Source organism: Carlito syrichta, unplaced genomic scaffold, assembly GCF_000164805.1.
Source record: "Carlito syrichta isolate Samal-C Ts95f unplaced genomic scaffold, Tarsius_syrichta-2.0.1 Scaffold304053, whole genome shotgun sequence".
NCBI lineage: Eukaryota > Metazoa > Chordata > Mammalia > Primates > Tarsiidae > Carlito > Carlito syrichta.
In genome coordinates, this window is record NW_007248149.1 from 144529 (window position 1) to 163579 (window position 19051).

A 19051-nucleotide genomic window follows, 5' to 3' on the forward strand; every position below is an offset into this window, starting at 1 on the left:
GAATAGGCCGAATAATGCTCCCTCTCTCTGAGATTTCCAATGACTGCCACAAGCTGTTGGACCTTAAGGTGGACAAAACAGATTTCAAGAGTTGTAAGACTGGGAGTGCCTACCTAGTGGGAAAGAACATCTGAACCCAGACACCCAGACTAATAGGTGAGCTTTCAAGGCCCCAGGGAGGGTCTGAAGACTTGGAGGGACAGAACCGCCCCAGCTGAATGAGGTCCATGCCTCCAATAGCACTTTCCCACACAGGAAATGTTCAACCTTCCAGCTTCCTGGAAGAAGAGGTTAACCCAGGAAGCAGCCAAACCACAAGGTGCAGACCAGCATGCAGTGTTTATGTGAAAGATGCACTTCACTTGCAGTCAAGGGTACTCAACAGATGGAATCCAAAACTGAAAAATAACAACTCCATTTGGTGGCAGAAGCCCATAATGCTACAGACATAGGATCCAGGACAGGAGCTCCAAGTTGGGCAGGGAAAACAAAGAGAGCTGGATTGCATATTACCTGACATGTTTCTGTGCATCTAGAACCTCCCCCCACCGAGTCTAGAACATACCTTCATATTGAGGTCAGCATATCAGATTTGGATTCCAAGTTGAAATTTTATTCTGATCCCTTAAGTGAAATAGGAATAGCACAGGCCTTAATGGGTTGTTTAGGTGACTCAATGAGGTAATACAGTCAGTTCTATCACCCTTGTTTTGAAAAATGGGAATTTGGTCCAGAGCAATGCTGTAGTAGGGAAGAATTTGAGTAAAATGTAAACTGTACTTTAGATTAGGCAACTCATCCATGAGCTACACTAGGTGAATGCAGATAATAGTACCCGGCTAAATCGAGCTGTGTAGGAACACACACAAAACACACTACACCTCCAACATTTACCAGCTACCGAAGTATACTATGTGTCATGGGCCACACCCATCCACAGTTGATGTCACCACTGGCCAACCAATTTCAGAAAACTTCTCTTTCCATCTTTTCACAATCCTTCCAACAACCACTTCCATAAGCAAACTTCAGGTCTTTTTCAAGCTAAAATGCCTTCCTTACTTTAGTATTTGTGTATTTCTTAATCATTTAACATCTAAAATTGTGTTACCATTTTCCTTATGTTGCTGTCTTTTTATTTTTATGTGTCACTGACAGAGTTTTTAATTTGTTGTCTCTAACCCCATTTTTTCCCTAAGCCCTGTGGTTGCACAATTTCACATAGTGTGGTAGTGGTGTAGTTCCTAAAAAGGAACTGGTACTGTATGTTGTGTTGTAACAAAAAGGAACTAGTACTGTATGTTGTGTTATAACAAAACTGACTACATATGTAAAGCACATAGTAAATGGTAAGCTTTCAATAAATGTCAGCTGCTCCGATTATTAATACTAAATCTCTGGCACTTGAATAACACGTCATTTTTTTCAAATTGCTTTCCCAATTATGAATTCGTTTTTATGCTCATGCTTCATACGTGGGTTATTTTTCCAACTATCAAAAAAGAAAATGCAAATCATGTTAAGCAATTTTTCCAAGATCACAAAATCAAGCCCCAGCAGACAAAGACCTGTTCCTTGCCTTCAAGCTTAAGAAATACAATGCAGATATTCTAAATCTATATCCAAACAGTGTAAAGCAAAGTGTACGCAAGAGAATGGCCATTCAGGAGTTAAAGGAGGAGGGGAGGGGAGGGCATGTATGTAATCATAAACGAATCCTTGAAGAAGTGAATTTGAGAAAGTTGGCAGAAGGAAGAAAATTGCAGAAGAGAGATAAATCAGTGAACAGTAGGGGTCTAAAACTCAGGTGCCTACAGAGGCCAAGCAAGTAACAGGAATGAGTAAAATGCTGGAGAGGAACACAGCAGGGAATGGTGGGGCTGTGGTGTAATCAGGTCCCATGCAAAGGGATGGACTCAAGTGAGCTCTGACCAACTCAGGCCTCAGCAGACTCAGCATCTGATATGTATGTATGTTTGTATGTATTCTTAGAGATTTGCTCTGTCATCCAGGCTGAAGTGCAGTGGCATGATCATTGCTTACTGCAACCTCAAACTCCTGGGCTCAAGTGATCCTCCCTCCTCAGCCTCCCGAGCAGCTTGGACTATAGGTGTACACCACCATACCTGGCTAATTTTCTTTAATTACTTTTTGTAGAGACAAGGTCTTGCTATGTTGCCCAGGCTGGTTTCAAAATCCCGGCCTCAAGCGATCCTCCTGCCTCAGCTTTCCAAGCTGCTGGGATTATAAGCATTAGCCACCAGCATCTGATCTTTTTAAGAGAAGCAAAATAATTCAGGTTTTATGTGAAATTCCTAGGATTTTCTTTAACTGTGGTCAGTTGTTCAAACATCAACAACAAATTCAACATTTTAAAAACACTTTTCAGGCCAAAGTAACACATCTACAGGACAGATAATATGTGACCTCCAGTGAACTAAAAGGTGATGCTCCACCCCCAGCGCCCCCTATAAATAAATTTGAATGCTGATGGACACAAAATATCTTATTTATTGTCAATTTCTGCAAAGACACATTTAAGCAACAAAATATACATTTGTCAACCTTTTAGAATTTGTTTTATACATTAACAAATACAATATGCTACTGTAGCAATAAATTAAATGTACACTATTTACATTACATAGGCAGTCGGGGTCTACAAATCACCTCCTCACTAAGAGGAAAGAAAGAAAAGTCATCATCACATGGATCATCACTTCCAAGCTACAATTCTTAGGTTCTATCACACAGAGGAATCTCTTCACAGAAATGTCAGCACTCCCCAAGCTGGAGTGTCAAAGGGTAACCCATGACAAGGGAGAGCTGGCACACATGCTAAGAAGCGGGAAGGGAGGGGTTCACCCTTCCAAGCGGACATGTCACAAAATCAAAGACGATGGCAATTAAATTCCAGTCTTCCAGCCAAACACCTTCTCCCAGAGCTGGTAAGACATAGGACAGAGCCGCTGCCCCACGGCCTCTCACCAGGCAGGGCTCTGCTGCCCTTGGCCCTAGCAGGAATTGTCTTCTTCCTCCCAAAGGGGCACCTGGCCCGGCTGAAAGGAGGGAGATGGGATCAGGGTGGACAAGGGGCTGGTGGTAAAACAGCTACCAGAGCTTAGTAGAAGAATGCCACAATCTGCCCCCCAGTCAGGCTACAGAGACAGTCGTGGCAAGCCTTACTGACCCACCCTTGATAAGGAGTAGCTAGAGGCTGGGGGAGGAGCCATGGGGTCCTGAGCATGGCTAGTCCTGTCCTGGTCCCCGCCGGCCACCTGTAGCCATAAGATTTACTTGAACCCCCGACTACTCAAACCAGACCTGTCTCTGTTGACTTAGAAGTGAATGAAAAAGGTAGTGTTTGAGTTGGCACCATAAAGGGTCAGGGTAAGAAAGTGAAACAGGCTCTTGTCCTGCCCTGTCACTAGAGTCCAGGTTTTCATGAACCAGCTTTGTTTAAGAATCAGGGAGAAATGAAGAGTTTTCTTTCACTATTTTTCTCTTAATTTAGAAATGGGAAGCTGAGGGTTGGTTAACAGCATCTTTGCCCCAGCCTCCACCCCCATTAGAGACTAGAGTTGAAGAACCGATATCACTGAGGAGCAGTTCACCAGAATCCCTTTTTCCCTCTGTTTTTTTTTTCTTTGCTCAAGCTGCATGCAAAACCCTGGGGCTCTCACTGGAAAAATCCAAGAGATCATCCCTCATGATGCAAAAAAGCAGAGTGAGGCTTCAGCAGCATCCTTGATTGCTGACACCTCCCAGTCAGGGCTAAGGCACTGGCTAACTGGCTTCCCCAAAACCCAGGGCCCCAGGAAACCCAGGACCCCAGCCACTTATTCTAATCAACTACGCAGGTAGTGCAGAGGAAAGTACCCTGGGATTTGTGTTCTAATCCTAGCGTTACCAATAGCTGATTGTGTGACCTCAAGCAAGTTCCTTCTCCTCACTTGAGCAAAGGTCTCATCTGGATGAGATGAGATGATGTCTCATCTGGATGACGACATGGTTGGATGAGATGCTGAAAGGAACCAGAAGCCTTGGTCATTGAGATGATGCTGACAAAACTGAACCACAGAGTAGTTTTCAAGAAATGCCATTTTGCATTGATTAGCACAGACAGAAACTTTAGCTAACACCTTCTACCTCGAGCTTTTCTGTGCCTGTTTTTAAGCATCAACTGAACTGGAGACATATGGGTGCCCTACAGTGCCTGAAAAGTAGTTTCTTCAGTGAGTCAGGCAGTTGCCAGAGCCAGAGACATAGGGAAACACCCACTCATGGAGATCACAGTGAAAATGCCTCAAATACCAGGGTGAGCACCATCTAGATGAGTCTAGTCACAAGGGCCCATGAGCTTCAGCAAATCTTTGAGCTCCAAGACTGGGCACAGCAATAAAAGGACAAGCATTTTGGATCAGAACAGATATAAACAGAGCATGGGGAAAACAGCCCTCCAGGAACCTGAGCTGCCTGCCCCGTGGTCCAGAGGAGCGAGGGGAGACTGGCCCATCCTTGTTCTCCTCCTCCTCTCGGCACTGGGACCTCAGGTGGGCTGGCAGTGCACACGCTGGAGGCCATAGGATGCACCTTCTAGGGATGACGAGGCATGACCCAGAGGAAAGGGGCATTTGGGATCCCACCCAGGGCACCCCAATAGCAAACTGAGGGTGGAGACCACATCTCAGGTCTAAGCTTCTCAGAAGCACACCGGTGCCTCTCAGTACCTCTGGACACACCCAGCCATCAGTCCACTAGCTCAGAGGCAGGAGCAAAGCCCTCCCAGAAGGTAGGGGGGTGCAGGGGAGCAGCCAAAGCAATGGGGACAGGTAGGTATGGGATTAACAAATGAGACAGCATGAGGACAACCTGGAAACTCCAGATGCCCTCAGACCATGATGCAACACAGCACAACCACCAAGCAATGTAAATACTAGCCATCCAGAGAGGCAGGTCAGAACCATGCAATTGTTTTTTAAAGAAATGCAGTTTTACCTTTCAAGTTCCTTCAGAAACCAGCCAACAAAATACTGCCAGAATCTATAGGCCTTCTTCCAGCAGTGGGTGCTGCTACGGTGACTTTTAATAAAAGCCAAACAGATACTCTGTTGACCTTCTAACTAGAATAAATTTTACCAGACTAGTGCCTGACGTATACACATTTCCCATGCAGTGGGAGGGGAGAAGTCCCTCCAGCTTGCAAACAGAAGCCAATTAATTTCCTCATGAGTGGAGTCGGGGTGAGGGGGAGCAAAGGATCAAAATTGTGTTCTACTGACAAAAGCAATGGGGAAACTGTCACAATATCATTAAAAAAAAGTGTACATTTATATCTTTGACTTGGGAATAGGTCCAGATCCCCATGTAAATAAAGTATTTGGTTAGAAATCCTCTTCATCTACTCATTAAAGCAGAAGCCCAGCCAGTGTCACCTTGCAACCCTGTGCCAGCCTGTGCCAGAGGCCCCTGGAAGCTGCAGCACCTCCAAGGGGCTGCTCTTTAGACTTTATCTTTTACTTAGAGGATGCCCCCACCTAAACCCAACTGGGTCCCATCAGCAGAAATGCCCTGTGATACTACAGACTGGATGGGGGGGAACCCAGAAGGGGCTGGTCCTCAGAGAACGAGCCAGCCCACCCCAGTGAAGGGTGCTCTGGCTGAGGGTGCAGGTGTCATGTGATCTCTGAACCACAACCAGATGGGGGCCTGGTCACAGAAATCCTACAGATGTGAAAACTGCTTAAAGACTCTCAGTTGGAGAGGGGAAGAAGAGGGTTGAGGGATGAAGCCCTGGATGTGGTCAAAGGACACAGTAGCTGGAAACAGTCCCCAAGGCAGCAATGGATGGCCATCAGATGCTGGGAACATAAATTTCCTGTGCTTCTTCCCCATATCTAAGTTCAACCCCCACATATGGGCCTGATCAGAAACCAGCACATCAACCCTCACTTCACCTCTCTGCCTCCACCTAAGCAGTGAGTTAAATAACTACTTATGTCTTCCGTGAACCTCCACAGCCAGCAAAGACCTGGATCCAAGCCCTGCCCTTAGGCCCTGAGGTGTCCCTCAGCCAACACCCCAGCACTGGCTCATTCGCTTTCCCTGATTTCCTTCTCACTTCCCAGCTTCCCTCTACTTCGTGGGGAAAAAATCTGCTCAGAGGAAAGAGGCTGCCATCGGGCTTCTCCCGATGATCAGGGGCCCATGTGAAATCAGGAGGGCAAAAAGCTTCAACCACAATCAAGGAAGTGTGTTGTGTGGCGCCAGTCCCAGACATGCCCAGCTCTGTCTCGGGGCTTCAAGTGCCCAAGCCCTGCTCAGGATACACTGGCGACAGGGAGTGTAGCCCTGGGCCCATGTCAACAGATGGGTAAGACATTCTTAGCACAGAAGCAGATGGGTGTTTTGGCGCTCCAGAGATCAGGACAGCTCGAGAATGCTACAAACCTCGGTTCCTGGAGAAGCGGCCCCTCCACCACCACTGAGTGCATTCATGGTGGTGGAGCACCCTGCCTGCCATGCCTGGGAAGGTACTGCCTCATGGCCAAAGCCCTGGCCAAGGCGCTATGTCCTGCTGTTGGCTTCTGTTCCCCACTCTTTGTCTCTGAAGCAGACCAGCTTCCCAGTCTCTGGTTGAGCCCCCAGCTCCCTCCTTGTTCAACTCTCTTGTCCTCTGTAGACTAAACAAGATGATAAATGACCCAGATAGATGTCACACTGGGGGTCAGGGGCAGAGGGAGCCTCGAGGAATGAGGCGTTGTCCAGAGATGGGGAGGTGCTTGGAAGGTGTGTTAGTGAGGGAGCTGGTGGGGCTGTGACAGGGCCAGGACACTTGGACAGACAATGGATCTGGGCAGGTGGCCGGTGAGGCAGCAGGCCTGTGACAGTCAGAGTAGTGGACGGCACCCCCGAACTGCTGGAATAGGAGCCTTCTCCGGGACACAACTGGGGCTTCCCTGGAGGAGACAAGGAGGAGGGAGATGATGACCAAAAATTCAGTAAAGGAAGGAAGGAATTGTGAGTGCAGACCTCAGGAGTAAGGGAATGCACCCACCCATGGCTACAGCCTACTCAGTACAATTAGGACAAGGAGGGCGCCAGATACAAGGGTGCCCTACCTCATACAGGCCGAGAAGTTGGGCATAAACCTTACTTTGGCCTCTGAAGTACATGAAGGGCACTGGAAATGAATGCCGACATTCCCATGCTATCTTCTGTTTTCCCCACAAATCAGGTTTAACATAAAAGTGGGCTCACTTGTACTCTGCTCCTTAGTTCCAACTGTGACTCCTAACCCTGGAGCTCCATGTGGGGAGAGGGTAAGGGAGTCTCTGGTGACTCTGATCACCTCACCAGTAGGAGTTCAGGCCTCGATGGTGGCGAGCTGGGCTGCTGAAGCATTTGAACCCCTGGCAGAGGCCAGGAGCAGAGGCCCCTCGGGGTTGTCCCTCACAGTGCTGACTGGGCAGGGGCCTCTCTTGGCACATATGGAGGACACACTTGGCTAGAGACAAAGGAGGGAGGGCTGCTAGACAGCAGGGAAGCAAGGGGGCAAATAAGGACCCCCTCCCTCCGGAAAGGAAAGTAGAAGGAAGGAAGAAAGGAAGGGGCTCGGGGCTATTGCCCCTTCTGCCTGTTGGAACCAGTCGCCCTCCAGTGGGAGGGAAACCTAGTTAGTGAGTCTGGTCCAATCCTATTGGGTAACCCTTTCCATTTTCACCTAAAGCCATCTGCACCTCCTCCCCATCACAGGGCTTCAGGAATGAGGCAACTGTTTGGCTCTCCCTGGCTGCAGGAGCTCTCTGGTCATTCAGAGTTTATAAGGCCCCAAGTACCTTAATCTTAAAGAAACACACTCCCCCCTTCATGGCCACAGTGGGACGCTCATTCAACTCACCTTGGACAGGCGAAGGACTCCCCTTTCACATTAGTGACCCTGTTTTAAGAAACATCCATACAAGAGTTTCAAATAACCAGATAACAACCGCCCCCCCACCCCGCCAAGTGCAGCTTCTGTGCATTCAGCTCTCCACAATCTGAGGAGCTCAGGTCTGAAGGCCCAGGGCCCCCAGAGCCAACATTCACAATTCATACTGGGTATAGCTATGCCCAGGGGTGTGGCTCTAACTCAGGAGGTGTGGCAAAGGTAGCTGGTGACCCTCTGACCCAGACTGCACAGGGTGGGAACAAATCCGAAAAAAGCTTTCCTTCCCCTGCCTCCTACAAGAGCCCCCCATGGCATGTCTGAGGCCCTCTTCCTCTGGCCCATGGAAAAGAAGGCTGGCTTTCAGAGGAATGTGGGATATGGGAAGCCATTCCCCATGTTCTTACCGCACCAGAGCTGGCATGGCTGAGCTTATCAAAGCGGAATTTCAGATTAGATCTCGGGGAGTTTCTGCTTTTGGCATCTAAGAAAAAGAAGAATGTCCATGAAAAGAGGGTGAAGCTGTAGCAGTCACTCAGGCTGTTAGGCAGGGTGGGGGAAGGGGTACTGGCCAGGAAGGCCAGGAGAAGGGGGTCTCCTCCTCTCCATGAGGCAACTCTCTCTGGCCTTTAGCAATCCATAGAGCCAACTCTTAAGTTTTGAGAAATGGAGTAATCTGATTAAATGCAGGCCATTTCTAAAAATTAAACAATGTAAGCTTACAATTCAATAAATTATATACAACAAAGGTAATAGACACTCAAAATTCACCCCTTGCTAGTGATTTTACTACACTTTACTATTATCTATGCTCTTCTGTCTACTGTATCCATATGATGATGGCTACAAGTGCTTCTCTTCCCACGTTCAGGGACGTCACATTGGTAGTTTAAGATTAGCCACGATAGGAGTATTTACACAACAAAAATTAGCAAATGCTACAAAAAGCAGAGTTTGACTTAGGGTTTTGTTACCTATATTTAAGAAACTTATGATTTTGTTGTCTATACTTAAGAAAGCACCTGTAATTCTAGCACTTTTGGAGACTCAGGCAGGAGGATTGCTTGAGCCCAGGAATCCCAGACCAGCCTAGGCAACATAGCTAGACCCTGTCTCTACAAAAAAAATTTAAAATCAGGCAGGTGTAGTGGCACACATCTGTAGTCCCAGCTACTCAGAAGGCTGAGGTGGAAGGATTGCCTGAGCCTAGGTCAAGGCTGTGAGGAGCCATGATCATGCCACTGCACTTCAATCTGGGTGACAGAGTAAGACTCCAACTCAAAACATATATATATATGAAACTAATAGATAAAATAATACAGATTCAATTTGAAAATGTGTTATATCTGTAGCCATTTCATTGTGATAAGCACAAAAAAAGGTGATAAATATTCTTTCAATATTGAAAACTATTATCTGATTCAGCAAAGAAGTTGCTCATGTCACTGACAAATAAATTAAGTTCTCTTAATTTAAAATGCTCATTAACATACACAGTAATGCCAGTGGACATTCATGTTGGAACTACATTTGTTCCTCATCTGCAACCTTAAGTTGGATACAGACATGCAGATTAGGCAAATATCAATGAAAGTACTTTGTGAAAATCAAATTGACATGTAGCATTTATAGTAAAGAATATTATATCAGTACATCTTATGATAAATGGGTGTGTTTGCACACTTGTGTAGGTGTGTGTGTGTGTGTGGCAGGAGAGCCAGTTGTGAACATTTACCACTACACCACTGGCAAGAGAGCCACTTGGCTTTCGTTCTCTGCCCGCCAAGGGAAACTACAACTTAGCACAGTCCTCCTAGAGGCTGTTGACTGTTTCTTGGTGCTTTGAATAGAAGGCTCTACCCCAGCCTATGAGCTGTGTGACCTGCCATCCTCTTCTGGGCCCCCAGAAAGCCCAGGTATGAAATGGCCTGAAATCATGCAAAACTAAATGTCAGGCACTCCCAGGCTTCCTCCCTCCTCCCTCCCCTCAGCCCTGCCTCTTCCCCAGACTCAGCTGAACAGCCTAAAATGGGTTTACAGATCTCCCCAAGCCTACCCTAAACCTGCTGGTACCCAGCACAACTTGTGTGGGGCTAGGAGTAAAAAGCAGCCCATCAGGGTTAAATACTGCATGGAGGGAAAGCATCACCATGGTATGCTAAGCATAGGCAAGAGATGCCAGACCCGTTGCAGGGCCCCTTCTTCCCTGAATGACCCTCAGCAAGTTACTCTCTTTACTTGAAATACTATTTACTTTTATATTTATTGAATGCCAAGGAGGAGCCAAGCTTGGTTACAGATTCCTTCATGTATTCCTTTAATATTTAATTAGACCTTATTTAAAAACCATAGAATGGAATTTGTATTACTATCCCATTTTATAGATGAGGAAACTAAGACTCCGAGTGGTAGGCCTGTCAATGCCGTAGCCAAAATTAGAACCAAAGTCCATAGCTGCCCAACCACAGAGGTCCAAATGAGAGGAATCATGTCAACTGCTCCACTAACTAGGAAGCACTGACACAAAGGAACATTTGCTCTGGGACCAGGATCTTCCCTTTATTCCCTGGCATTGCACGTCCCCTTCTGCCAACACCCCATAATTGGAGAACCCCAGGAACATTGTGGCTTAAGCCACCCTGATGGCCCCTTGGCCCCTTCCATGTTTCCATCATTTTGACTAGTTTCTCAACCAACTGACATTTGGGGCCAGATAATGCTTTGTGGTGGGAACTGTCCTGTACATTGTTAGCAGCATCCCTGCCTCCACCTACTAGACACCAACAGCATTCCCCCCCACCACCATGAAAATCAACATCTCCAGACATTACCGTATATCCCCTGGAGAGCAAGACTGTCCCCAGTTGAAGACCACTGACTACAGTATTGTTTTATTCCAGTTATTTAGTAAACACATCAACAGTTCTATATCTCTTACAAGCATATGCTCATTTAATCTTCACACAGCCAATCCTCTAAGATAAAAACTAGTATTCCCCCTCTCCTTTACTTTTTGCTTGGAGAAACTGAGGCACAGAAAAGCTCAGTGAGTTGCCCAGTGTCACATCACCGATAAGCAGTATGCCCAGGATTTGGACCCAGCTCAGAGACCTGCTCTTGCCCCACGCTATACTGTCCTCCTGAAAGGTGGAGACCAAGGTTTTGCTTTCCTGGCACCTGCACCACCCGCCAAGCAGTGCCTACCACACAGGTATATCAGGTGACCCTCAGGTGCCAGCCCTTCACCCTCTCCCCAGAGCTGGCTCCACCTACTCTGCCCAACTTCAGGGGTCACAGAACTCCGAAAGGCCAAGACTCCTGCTCTCTCTAAACTACCACTACTAACCCCGGTAGATTTTACCTCTTTACACTCCTGAACCCACATGCTTCTCCCATGGCCATTTCACTCCTCACTGTTCTCTCCCCCTGTTCCCCACTAATTCCTACATTCAACAGGTATAGGCACCAAATGGGTCTTTCTCAAGTCCAGTTGGTCATCTCTACTTAAGAACCTCAAAAGGCTTAAGAGCTTCCAATGCAGAATCTTCACCAGGGTCTCCATGGTGGTCCCAGCCGGCCATCGCTCTAACCTCTCACTCCTCTCTCACACTGCCCCTGCGTGAACTCCAGTCACACTGAACCACATTTGGTTCCAGAACACTCAGTATCTCCTTTTCTCTCGGCTTTTCCAATACTGTCCCCTCCACCTGGATACTCTCAGCCTTGTGTTATCAGGATCATTGCTATAAACGGGGCCTGGAACACTGGTGGGTTGGAAAGAGGGGTCAGTGGAAAGCCCTCAGCTGTTTAACCACCCAATTCTAACTCCTCCAATATGGGATCTCTAGCAAGTCATTCAACTCTCTGAGCCTCAGTTTCTCTATATGTAAGGGGGGAGGAGAATAAGAAAATGAACCTGTTATGGTTGGTGAACAGATGAAGTGAGCTAGCAGAACTGAGGGCCTAACACTTTGGAGGAGGAGTGGGAACTGGCCAGTTCAGCATGTCTGGGGCACATGCCCTGTTAACAGTAGTCAGAACACACCCCACCTTCCCAGCTACATCACACACACACACACACACACACCACCAAATGTCACTGACCCGTGGGACTCCGGCTCATGATGATGGGGGTGGCAGCTGCCCCTAGGCTGGGGCTCTCGCTGCTCGGGGACGGGCTGTAGACAAACACCTCCTGCTTGAAGGGCGAGGTTGTAGATGGCTGGCTGCTCTGGGGAGAGAGGCTGGGTGAGTGAGGCTGGCCCACCCTCAGCAGCCCCACAGGGTGGCCCATGCCCAGGCAGGCCTGAAATAGGTCCCTGTAAGCCCAGGACAGTCACTTGGACCCACTTCCCCACTTGACCTGCTCTTTCTTTCCTGCCGCCTTCAACCCTGGTTCCAACCTCTCCCCCTCCAGAAGGTGCCTCTGACCCAGCCCCACGGAGCACTGGACCCTCACTGCTCCAGCCAGCAACCCCACGGCAGGGATATCCCACAGTGTCTGGTCCCTGTCCCTCTGCAGCTGCTGTCATGTCACTCTAAGAGAGATCCCCCCTCAACCACTGCTCCCAGGAAGTGGTGATGAACACACTAAAGTGGGGTTCTACCCACAGTAGCTCTTATAATGTACAGAGGGTGGGTGACTGGGCCCTGAGGTTGGACAGGAGACACCTACCCCGCTGTCACCCTCCTCCATGGCCTCGCCCTCCCCTGCGGTGCTGCTGAAGCTGCTGGTGCTGGAGGAAGAGCGGGAGATGGCTCGGCCATTCTCCTTCAACTTTATGAAGGGCCTGGAGGGAACAGGAAGCAAGGCAAGCCCTGGTCACATGCCGAGAGTCCTCCACCCTACACGCCCTCCCTGGGACCCATAGCAGGGCAGGTCCAATGAAGATGTCAGCTTGCCTGTAGGCAGTTCCCTGTGCCCCTGCCTGTCACCCTTTGTGTTTCAGAGAGTTCCAGGGGCAAGGGACGGTCACTCTCAGCTTGTCTGGAGGCAGAGAACATGTTCCTCTAGGCACTCCAAATGGCTAAAGCCAGCCTTTCCCTCCCACTCATTCTCTTACTTCTCTTTGTTAGGGCAGATTTCCGGAGAGCTGGGATTGGATGAGGTCTCAGACTTTATCTCCTGAGAAGAGTGTCCGCCATCCGGGGTCTTGGGGTTGCTGGATGCACTGTCACTGAGAAAATGAGAATAAAGAGGAGTGAAGCCACGGAGGTAGCCCCTAATCCCCCACCTCATCCTCAGGCCCAAGGCAAAGCCTCTGCCTGCCAGCTATGGACACAATGGGAGACTGTGGGGTCAGAGAGCCACCTACCAAAGCATGGCCACCAGAACTTCCTTCCCACCCAAGCTCCTGGGACTGGCAAACAGCAGAGTTTTCTGCTCCCTGGAATAGGGGTTACTCTAGGTTCATGGGTGAAGTCCAGAACTACCAAGCAGGAGTCCTGGATTGACCTCTGGCCTCTAGCCCAAGTCTATCCCTTACCCAAGCTGGCTGTCCTACCTGGAAGAGCTATAAATCAAGAGAGAGCCACACAGGGAGTGGAGTGGGGTCTATGACATCTACCCCCATAGCAGGAAACACTCTAATATGCATGGACTCCTGGTGCGATGTCAGAAGGGCCACCTACTATATAGCCCTGGGGGATACTCTTTATATAGGCTACAGTATAAGTTCCCTGGATCCATGTAACAAGGCAACCCTGGGTACTGGGAAGCAAAAGGCTACTCTCAGCCCAGGGGTCCAAGAGTTTCTTTCTCCTGTAGTTTAACAAAGACTTTGTACTAGTACCCATGATTTAACCTGTCCTAGCTGCTGGAGACAGGATGGCCCTATCCTCAATGCACTTTGTTTATAATAGTAATATTGAGATATAATCTACATATCACATAACTCACCTATTTAAAGTATACAACTCAATGGTTTTTAGTATATTCACAGATTTGTGCAACCATCACCACAATCTAATTTTAGAACATTTTTGGCACCCCTAAAAGAAACACTGGACCCACCTGCAGTTACTCTCTATTCTTCCCTACCTCCTCCAATCCCTAAACTATTAACCATGGATTTGCCTATTCTGGATATTTCATATAAATGGAATTAAACAACATGTTGTGGTATTTTTGTCTGGCTTCTTTCAATTAGCATAATGCTTTCAAGGTTCAGCTAAGTTGTAGCATGTTTCAGCATTTCAATACTATTCCATTTTCTGGATCGATCAAGTTTTACTTATCTATTTGAACATACACCTGTATTCCTTCTAGTTCTGGCTATGATGTATGATGCTGCTGTGACCATCTGTGTACTAGTTGTACTAATATATTAGTTTTTCATGAACAACTGTCTTAAGTTCTCTTGGTATATACCTAGAAGTGGAATTGCTGGGTCATATGGTAACTCTAGGTTTAACCTGATGAGAAACTGCCAAATTATTTTCCAAAGCACTCACGCTATTTTACATTCCCACCAGCAATGAACGAGGATTCCAGTTTCTCCATATCTTCTCTGACATTTGTTATTGTTTGTCTTTTTTATTATAGCCATCCCAGAGATGTGAAGCGCTTCAATGTGCTTTTGATGAGGTTGCTAATAACTGCCTATCAACCTGCACGGGGGTTTGGGTCACTGTGCTGGACTTCTCTGCCTGCCTAAAATACTGATCTCTCCCCTTCTGGAATTTCTCTTTTCCTGGCTTCGGAGACCCCACCCACTCTACGTTCTCCTCCTCCTCTCTTACCTTTCCTTTCCAGGTGGCATCTCTAGCTCTCCCTTCTCCACTTACCCTTAAATGTAGTGCTCTACACACCCTATCTGGGTAGCCATGTTCGTTAAGCCATGTTTAACCAACATTTCTACCCCATGACTCCCAACTCTCCTTCTCTAGACAAGGCCTCTCTCCTAAACTCAAAACCTGTAATTCTGTCCACTCCCCAGACATCTCTACTGGACGGCCCACAAAGACTCCCAAGTTTTTCATCTTTCTCCATAAACTTGTCCCTTGTCCTGCATGTCCTTGCTTAGAGCACGGTGCCACCACCAAGAATACAGGCAGACAACTTGGAAAGTTGAAAGTCAACCAACTGCTTACCATTCCCTCACAAGACTGTAAGCCTCTAGAGGTCAGGTCTGTGTCTTTTGTAACACTTGTCTGAGTATTCAGCATTGTGCCCAGCACATGGCAGGCACTCAATAAATGCTGCCTGCTGAATTAAAGAGCAAATGGGCTCACCAATTAAAGAATCAGAAAGACACAAAAATCAGACAAGGACACAACAATCACAAAAATTATGAGCTAATATCACTGATGAATACAGATACAAAAATCCTCAACAAAATATTAGCAAACAGAATTCAACAATACAATAAAAAGATCATTCATCATGATCAAGTGGGAATCATCCTAGGGATGCAAGGATGGTTCAACACACACAAATCAATAAATATGATATATCACATTAACAGAATCAAGAACAAAAACTATATTATCATTTCAACAGATGCTGAAAAAACATTCAATGAAATCCAACATCCTTCAGGATAAAAACTCTCAACAAACTGGGTATAAAAGGAACATACCACAATACAATAAAGACCATATATGACAAACCCATAAATATCATAATAAACAAGAAAAATTGAAAGCCTTTCTTCTAAGATCTGAACAAAACAAGGATGCCCATTTTTACCATTTTTATGCAAAATAGTACTAGAAGCCCTAGACAGTGCAATTAGGCAAGAGAAAAAAACAAAGAGCACTCAAATTGGAAAGAAGTCAAATTATACTGTTCATAGATGACATATTATACTTAGAAAAAACATAGAGACTCCACCAAAAAACTGTTCGAATGGATAAACAAATTCAGTAAAGTTTCAGGATACAAAATCAAGATACAAAAATCAGTAGCATTTATATATAACAACAGTAAACAAACTGAAAAAGAAATCCAGAAAGTAATCTCATTTTCAATAGATACAACAATTTTTAAACACCTAGGATTAAATTTAGTCAAAAATGAATGATCTCTACAAAGAAAACTATAAAACACTGGATGAAAAAATTGAAGAGAACACCAAAAAATGAAGATATCCCATGCTCATGGATTGGAAAAAACTTTGTTAAAATGTCAATCTATAAATTCAGTGTAGTTCCCATCAAAATACCAATGACAATGCTTCACACAAATAGAAAATACAATCCTAAAATTTGTACACAACCACAAAAGACCCTAAAGAGACAAAGCAATCCTGAGCAAAAAGAATAACACTGGAGGTATCACACTACCTGACTTCAAAATATACTGCAAAGCTATAGTAGCCAAAATAGCACAGTACTGGTACAAAAACAGACACATAGACCAATGGAACAGAACAGAATCCAGAAATAAATCCATGCATTTACAGCCAATCTGTTTCCAACAAAGGTATCAAGAACATTCACTGGGTAAAGGACAATCTCTTCTAAATGTGGTGCTGGGAAAACTGGATAATTATATGCAAATAAATGAAATTAGACTTCTATCTCTCACCAAACACAAAATTCAACTCAAAATTGATGAAAAATGTAAATCTAACACCTGAAACTATGAAACTACTAGAAGAAAATACTGAAGAAATGCTTCAGGATTTTGGTCTGAGCAAAAACTTTTTGGGTAAGACCTCAAAGCATAGGCAACAAAACTAAGAATAGACAAATGAGATTGCATCAAGCTAAAAACAAACAAATAAACAAACAAACAAAAAAAACATTTGCACAGCAAAGGAAACAAAGTAAAGAGCCAACCTGAAGAATGGGAGAACATATTTGCAAACTATTCATCTGACAAAAGACTAATAACCAAAAAATGTAAGGAACTCAAATAACTCAATTTAAAAAACAGGCAACAGCTCTAATAGATATTTCCCAAAAGAAGACATACAAATAGCCAACAGGTATATGAAAAAATGTCCAACATCACTAACCATCAGGGAAATGCAAATCAAAACCACAATGAGATGTCATATCACCTCAGTTAAAATGGCTTTTATCAAAAATACAAAAAATGCTGGCAGGAAAGTGGAGAAAGGGAAATGCTCGTATACTATTGATGAAAATGTAAATTAGTACAGCCACCATGGAAAGCAGTATAGAGGTTCCTCAAAATAAAACTACCAATGATCCAGCAATCCCACTATAAGACATACATCCAAAAGAAAGGAAAACAGTATATCAAAGAGATATCTGCACTCCCATGTTTATTGCAGCACTATTCACAATAGCTAAGACACAGAATCAACCGAAGTATCCATTAGCAGATGACTGAACAAAGAAAATGCAGCATATATACACAATGGAGTATTATTCAGCCATAAAAAAACAATAAAATCCTGTCATTTGCACCAATGTGGATGGAACTGAAGATCATTATGTTAAGTGAAAGCCAGGCACAGAAAGACAAATATCACTCATGTGAAATCTAAAAAAGTAGACCTCGTGGAGGTATAGAGTTGATTGGTGGTTGCCAGGGGATGGGAAGAGGGGGTATATGAGGAGAGGTTAGTTAATGGATATAAGAATAGTTATATAGGAGGAATAAGATCTAGTATTCATGATGGAATATTATACAGCCATAAAGAACAAAATTATGGACTTCGCAGCACCTTGGATGGATTTAGAGTCTATAATAAAGTGATTTATCACAGAACCAAAGAACTGAGTACCACATGTTCTCACTCACAAGTGGAACCTGAACATTTACCATAATACTCTAAGAAAGGGATTGGCAGTAGCCGGAAACTGCTGGGGGGTGGGGACACATAACATTAATAAGGGTACCTGATCTCAAACCAGGCAAAGTGGGAACCAAAGGTAGGCTCAAACTTTACCTGTACAATGACCACTTATATACTCCACATCTTTAAAATAAATTTTTTTTTAAAAAAGATCTAGTGTTCAATAGTACAGTAGGGTGACTGTAACAATAATGTATTGTATAGCTCAAAATACCTAGAAGAAAATAATTGGAATATTCCCAACATCAATAAAAGGTAAATGTTTGAGGCAACAGATATTCCAATTACCCTGATTTGATCACTACACATTGTATGCATGTATCAAAAGATCACATGCACCCCAAAAATATATACTATTATGTATCCATTTTTAAAAATCAGAAAGACAACAGATTAAGTATGACATGAGAGTTGCTTAAAACAAAAAAAGTACAGAACATTCTAGAAGTCCAAAGAAAGGTTCAATTAATTCTGCCTAGCAGAATCAGAGAAGGCAATAGCCACACACCAAAAAAGAAATCCTTCTAGCAAAGATGTGAAAGACCTTTACAATGAAAACAACAAAACACTGCTCAAAGAAATCCAAGAAGACATAAACAAATGGAAAAATATTCCACACTCATGGATTGGAGGAATTAACATTGCTAAGATGTCCATCTCCTACCAAAGGCAATCATAGATTTAACTCAATATCCATTAAATGACCAATATCATTCTTGTCAGACCTGGAAATGACAATGTAAAATTCATATGGAAACATAAAAGACCATGAAAAACCAAAACAATCCTTAGCAAAAGAAACAAAGCGGGAGGTATCACACTCCCAGACTTAAAATTCTACTTTTATAAAGCTACAATAATCAAAACAGCCTGGTATTAGTATAAGAACAGGCACATAGACCAATGGAACAGGATAGAGACTCTGGAAGCAAAACCTCAATTTCTCAAGCAACTCATCTTTGACAAAGCCTCCACCAACAATCAATGGGGAGAAGGGAACTTATTCAGTAAATGGTGCTGGGAAAACTGGCTAACCACATGCAAAAGATTGAAATAGGACCAACACCTATCACCACACACAAAAATCAACTCTAAATTTACCGAAATGTAGAATCCTAGAAGAAAATGTAGGAAACACCCTTATGGAAACTGGAATAGGCAGCCAATTCCTGATCAACTCTCCAAAAGCAAATGTCATAAAAGATAAGATAGACAAGTGGACCTCATCAAACTGAAAAGCTTCTGTAAAACCAAAGAAACCATTAAGAGAGTGGGGAAACAGCCCATGGAATGGGAAAAAATATTTGCCAACTGTAAATCTGACAAAGGCCTAACATCCAGGATCTACAAG

The 19051-nt window shown here is 44.9% G+C and overlaps 1 protein-coding gene across 1 annotated transcript in view; it reads right to left on the reverse strand.

Moving 5' to 3' along the window:
- Positions 1–2491: 2491 nt before the first annotated feature.
- The window catches only part of RAP1GAP2 (RAP1 GTPase activating protein 2), a gene marked incomplete at its 5' end in the record, with an annotated part of 50586 nt that continues 34026 nt past the window's right edge, over positions 2492–19051 (reverse strand). Inside the window, 6 exons of the mRNA XM_008059441.1 lie at positions 2492–6959; positions 7901–7939; positions 8335–8411; positions 12032–12158; positions 12603–12717; positions 12991–13104. Coding sequence (XP_008057632.1) covers positions 7931–7939; positions 8335–8411; positions 12032–12158; positions 12603–12717; positions 12991–13104 — 442 coding nt within the window. The remainder of the gene's footprint in view (positions 6960–7900; positions 7940–8334; positions 8412–12031; positions 12159–12602; positions 12718–12990; positions 13105–19051) is intronic.